General features: G+C 36.2%; 1 protein-coding gene across 1 annotated transcript in view; it reads left to right on the top strand.

The window, feature by feature from the left end:
• The window catches only part of LOC124531775 (protein bark beetle), a 34,156-nt gene extending 28,156 nt beyond the window's left edge, over nt 1-6,000 (top strand). The window contains exons 8-15 of the mRNA XM_047106300.1: nt 230-259; nt 1,040-1,168; nt 1,808-1,940; nt 2,569-2,770; nt 3,211-3,343; nt 3,597-3,720; nt 3,924-4,557; nt 4,634-6,000. Of these exons, the coding sequence (XP_046962256.1) occupies nt 230-259; nt 1,040-1,168; nt 1,808-1,940; nt 2,569-2,770; nt 3,211-3,343; nt 3,597-3,720; nt 3,924-4,557; nt 4,634-4,872 (1,624 nt within the window). The 3' untranslated portion in view covers nt 4,873-6,000. The remainder of the gene's footprint in view (nt 1-229; nt 260-1,039; nt 1,169-1,807; nt 1,941-2,568; nt 2,771-3,210; nt 3,344-3,596; nt 3,721-3,923; nt 4,558-4,633) is intronic.

Genomic DNA, 6,000 nt, shown 5'->3' on the forward strand with positions numbered 1-6,000 from the left:
GTATGTTAGTTATGAGTCATCATACTACTGAGTTGTATAAGATAAAAATGATATCCATATGCATTATATATTACCTCTTATATACTTGCTATATTTATGCTTAAAAGCTAAAAAAATATTCGAAATATATTAGATAAGAGTTAATATGTATAGTATATATTAATATGTAAACTAATATAATATTTATTTGACTTGCATGTTTTTTTTGCATGGCTGGCCGGATCCGTAGCTTTGTTGATTATAATCCGAATGTAATAAGGTGAGTTGCTTTAATATATTACTTTATTGAATAATGTGTCAATAACAATCACTAGTTTTTTGTTTAGGAGAAATTATTCCAACAAATAGTTAAAAATATTCAAAGAAAAACTCATAAGTTAATGAGGATACCGATTTGTAGTTCATTAGTGACTAAGTGCAGTTATTGAACTTAACAGTTTAGTCGAACTACTAGATAAACAGTTAATGAGAGTTACATATTGTTAAGATATAATATGGATAAATTATAACAATATTTGGTTTATTTCTTTCTAAGAAAAACGACTGTTAAGTATTTTGTTTTTGTTTGTACGGGTGAGTAAAAAGTATGGAGATATAATAATAAGAATAGGAATATTTATATATTTTTAAAATATTTAAAAACATATTTGTTAGCAATGAAAACAAAACACAACTTATTAAAAAAAAATAGTTGAAAGATTTTTGTAGCTTCAATTTCATTGAAAGTATGTGTAGTGTATATAATCAGTGCATATTATAATATAAAACAAAGTCCTTCGACTGTTTGTCTGTATGTTCGCGATGAACTCCAAAACTACTCAACGGATTTTCCACTAATAAACAGAGGGATTTCTAAGGAAGGATTAGGTGGATAATTTATTAAATACAATTAGACATGTCGGAAAAAGCATCAAAGATTTATGAAGTTATGTACTTCAGCGGGACGGGTTACTAGTATTAATATAAGTTATAAACCGTATCGTCCATCCCCTGTGCGGGTAGCTTTGACCAATCCGCTAACGCATACGCTCGTCTGCAGCGCGCTGGAGCCGTGGCGCACGCGCATCGACGCCAAGCACAACTACTGGAGCTACAACGAGACGCTGGCCGTGGCGGGCCGCATCCGCGACCACGCCGACGACCCGCTGCTACTCGAGGTGGACTACAGGTGACCACGCCCTACGTTCAACAACAACAACAACAACAGCCTGTAAATACCCACTGCTGGGCTATAGGCCTCCTCTCCGTTTGAGGAGAAGGTTTGGAACTTCCACCACGCTGTTCAAATGCGGGTTGGTGGAATACACATGTGGCAGAATTTCTATGAAATTTGTCACATGCAGGTTTCCTCACGATGTTTTCCTTCACCGTTGAGCACGAGATGAATTATAAAGACAAATTAAGCACATGAATCAGCGGTGCCTGCCTGGGTTTGAACCCGCAATCATCGGTTAAGATGCACGCGTTCTTACCACTGGGCCAACTCGACTCTTACCCTCTAACGTTGCCCTACGTTGCCCTACGTTCATGTTCCCTATTTCAAAAAGGAATGCCAAATCGAAGGCATTATTGAGACATCAATATACACATACACTTATTCCAAATCGAATTAATATTGTTCAAGTAAACTTCACAATGAAGCATTTTTGAATCGTCAATAATTAAATACTACCTTACTATTTTAGCATTAAATTTTAAGCTTAGTAGTTTGAAAATAGTGATGTTCAAGTGTACCCATAACCTAATATTGCAGTATATATATGATATGATATGAATGTCATAAAGCTCGGAGTGAATGTGTCCGCAGGCCGTTCCACATGAACAACCGCTCGGTGCTGGCGGGCGGCAAGTGCCCGGCGGGCTGGGCGGCGCTGGGCGACACGTGCTACATGTACGTGGGCGCGCCCATGACCTACGACGACGCGCGCGCCTTCTGCCTCGTGAGTGACCCCCCGCCCCGAGCCCCCCGCCTCACGACCCGCCCCGCGCCCAGTGTTGGGCAAATTTTAATTGTTTTGTTAATTTTAATTAAAAATAAAAATTAAAAATACTTCTGTATAATATAAAGATTTGAACGAAGACGACGACTTGAAATGTTTTTGTTTCATACCTACGCTGAAGAAATATTTATCAATGCAAGTTTATATTATATAACATAAAAATAAACACTTTTTTTCTGTGGAAAGAGAGATTTAGAAAAAATAAGCTTAATACTTAGAGCCTTTGACCACATTTTTATTCGTCTGAAGTCTAATACTTATAGCTTAATTTTCCTAAATCTTTACTTATTTCATTTTGATATATAAAGTTAATTGTTAGTTTTAATTGTTTAAAAAAACAACTAAAAAAGTTAATTTCAATTATTTTAATTGTAAGCTGCAATTGACATACGTTAATCAAATTAATTTAATTGCAAGGTGCAATTAAAAGTGTAATTGAGATTAATTTAATTGTAATTAATTTAATTGCAATTACTTTTTTAGTTAATTAATAAGATAATTGACAATTACTTGATTAATGCCCAACACTGCCCGCGCCCCCCGCGCCTGACGCTCCGCTCTGTTGCAGTCCGACAACGCGTCGATGCCGTACGTGAGCGGCGACTACGAGGCGCTGTACGAGTTCATCCACCGGCAGAACCAGTGGTTCCAGTACGGGGACCGCGTGTGGGTCAACCACATCGACTACGTCAGTCAGTGCACGTCGTTCGCGTTCACCGCCGTCGAGATAACGGACTGCCGGCAGAAGAATGCGTTCATCTGTGAAATGGGTGAGCCGTCTGAAGTCATTTTAATCAAGTATAGGTATTATAATTGGTCGTTATAAGTTTTAAAATCAAAATAAACTTTATTCGAGTGGGCTTTTATAAGCACTTTTGAATCGTCATTTAACAATTAAGTGAAGCTACTACCGGTTCGGTAAATACAAAGTCATGTTGGTTAATACAATAATTTAAATTAATATATCCTGCCTGGAAGTCAACAGGTATTAATTCCACGCCTTTTTTTATCATCTACAAAATCTATTATGCCTTTTTTTACCAATGTATTTTTTATAAACGATTTGAATTTACGAAACGGCATACTTAAAAATGTCTGCGGATTATAGAGTCGGTTTAGGTCTTAACACACTCGAGAATTAAATATCCTATTCGAAGTCCATACTTTTTGCCTTTCGTGTACTATAACGGATGAGCTTGCGTGTCCGCAGACCCGAAGGTGAGCATCGACCCGCTGTCGTGGCGCGGCGACGCGGTGTCGGTGGCGAGCGTGGTGGCGCTGGCGCTGGGCGCGATCCTCGTGGTGCTGGCGCTGCTGTGCTGGCGCCGCAAGTCCAAGCACAGGTACGAGCTGCCAGCGGAATCTACTCATTCTAAATCCCCCTCAAACACCATCGACCCTACGACATTAGGAATGAGCGCACCAGTGTTTGCACACACATTTGTGCACTGTATGTCCAGCGTAGTTGGTTGATTTCCCTTGAGATGCCACTGTGGCTTAAATCGATCTAGAGGATATTATTATTATAATTTTCATTATTAATTTTACGCTGCTTTTAATTAACTTCAATTATTTATTAAATTTAAATATTTTTAGGCACATTCAACGACTGGAAAGGAGAAACTCGATACGACAGTCGTTGCACTCTGTGCGGTCCATTGGTAGTATAAACGGTGGTTTTCCTGATACGCCCTACAGGAGAAAAATGACGACTCAAATGGTGAGTGGCATTGCTGAATATCCCTAAATTATTCTTAATAGATCAAAAAATAAAATGAGCCGCGATTACCGGGACAATGATGACATCGAAATTATTATTTCTTTTACTCATGACACTCCATATTAGCCGTTTCACACTATCATATATTTATAACATCAAATCTTATTTTTTGAATTTAAAATTGTATTGAAATGTAATTACAGAGTACGCGCTCTACGGACACGCTTACCAAAGGATCGGATTACCGTAAGATGTTGGCTTCGACTACATCAATGGAATCTATGGAAAAGAGTCAATTCAATTCATCCATCGAGGACAATCAAAGTTTCGACATCTACGAGGCTCACAATCCGAATAACATAATTCAATTGAAACACAGCACCTTCAACAGAAAACCTGCCTCGCCAGAGTACAGCGTGCCGCAGAATAACAACACGAGACCGTTTGATCTCGCTTATAAGAACGAAGGATATCGAGAAAACTCGGGTGCCAGTGGGGCGCCATCTATGAATACCGTAGCGACAGAGGAGTTACCTATCATTCACCACCCGGGAGGCCTCCAGTCGCCACAGGACGATGACACGATATCTCCTCGAAGTGAAACGCAGTACTTCACATCGGACACGTTACCTTTACGCGGCATAGACAAGTCGGATGATCCGCTGTTTATGAAACGTGAGCTAGAAAAAGAAGGGAAGATGTACGGCCCATACGGCGCCCCTAATCACGGTGGTCAACCTAAGCTCTCGTTTTTGATGGAGTTAAGGTCGAAAATACCAGAGCAGCCTCAACCTGGGGCTATACCTACAACGACATTCGGTCAAAGAAATATTCCAGGTAATCTTGGTTTTTTTTATCGATCATAGCATTTTATTTATATCATGTAATAATACTAAAACTGTTTGCTTTACAGACGAACCTCAATACTTCGACGATCGGCTACCCAGTCCTCCCGGGTATTCATTCGACACCAGTTCCATGAACTCACCCGACCCCCCTTATACGCCTGATCTACCATATTCGCCTGACCTCCACAGCCGCTCCAGATCCGAAGCTTTACTAGAGACCAACTTTGACTTCGAAAACTCACAAGGCCATCCAATATCCGAAGACAGCAGATCGTATAGTCAACCATTAGAAACAGCTATGTAGAATAAATGAAATTACCAAAAATCATATAAAAATTTCAAGTTAATATTTAATTTTTAATATGAATTGTTAAATAGCACTCATTAATATAAAAAAGACTATTCATAGAATTGGAATAATACGTACAAGTAGTGATAATAGTTTTATTAGAAACTCGAAAATAATTATTGTAATCTGTAATAATGTACGATGTACGGAATGTCTGAATGTACCTTAACTAATGCTTTAAATACTTACATTCCTTTATACATCTATTAATATTAAACAATTGCCTTAAATAATACTAAAAATGTTTTAAAAAGTAAAAGCACATCAACCGTCCAAAATGGTGGCCTTAATATTTAAATTTAAATATTTTTATTAGATTTTTCAAAAATTGTGACAAATTATAGATAAAATCTAAGTATAAGATGCATTAATTCTTATATGTGCTGTAGCATTTATTACAATTTATTTTCGTAAATAATTCATCGTTGCTATACATTTACTTGTTTCCATTTCAATATTACGCTTTATCTTTAATTTTTTTATAAAAAAAGATGAACTAGCATGTAGTTTATAAATTACGATCTCATAATTTGACATTTTTATTGTTGGTAACATTATGTGTAGCAAATTCACAAAAAGTAGTTAATACTATAATTAATTTACGTATTATTACGAGTGTGTTACCACGACATAAGCAATTTCAATATTGTTGCTGTTATTGTGATTTCTGTTTATTGATTTTACAAAATATATAAACAATTTATGACAAGTTTAATACGAGATACTTGGTAAAGAATGTATAGTTGGCATGAAGTAATATAATTATATTTAGTTAAAACTTAGTTTTATTACAATTATAATGTAAAAGATCGTTTATAAATTAAATGAATGTGTATGTCCGTCCCATATGTAACATAGTTAAGTAGTCAAATAATATATAGGCTAAGATAAGATTTGTACTTTTTTATTTACAAACTATTATTTTCTGATCTTTCTGATACTTGAAATATTTATGTCTAAACCCTTTCTATCTTTTTAAAAAAAATATTTTCGAACTTTTTTTCATAAATTGTTAATGATGCTTTAATTATAAAAAAACGTACAAAATTAGACAGAATTTCAAAATAAAATTATAATATTTTC

The sequence above is a fragment of the Vanessa cardui genome, chromosome 8 (assembly GCF_905220365.1).
Source record: "Vanessa cardui chromosome 8, ilVanCard2.1, whole genome shotgun sequence".
NCBI lineage: Eukaryota > Metazoa > Arthropoda > Insecta > Lepidoptera > Nymphalidae > Vanessa > Vanessa cardui.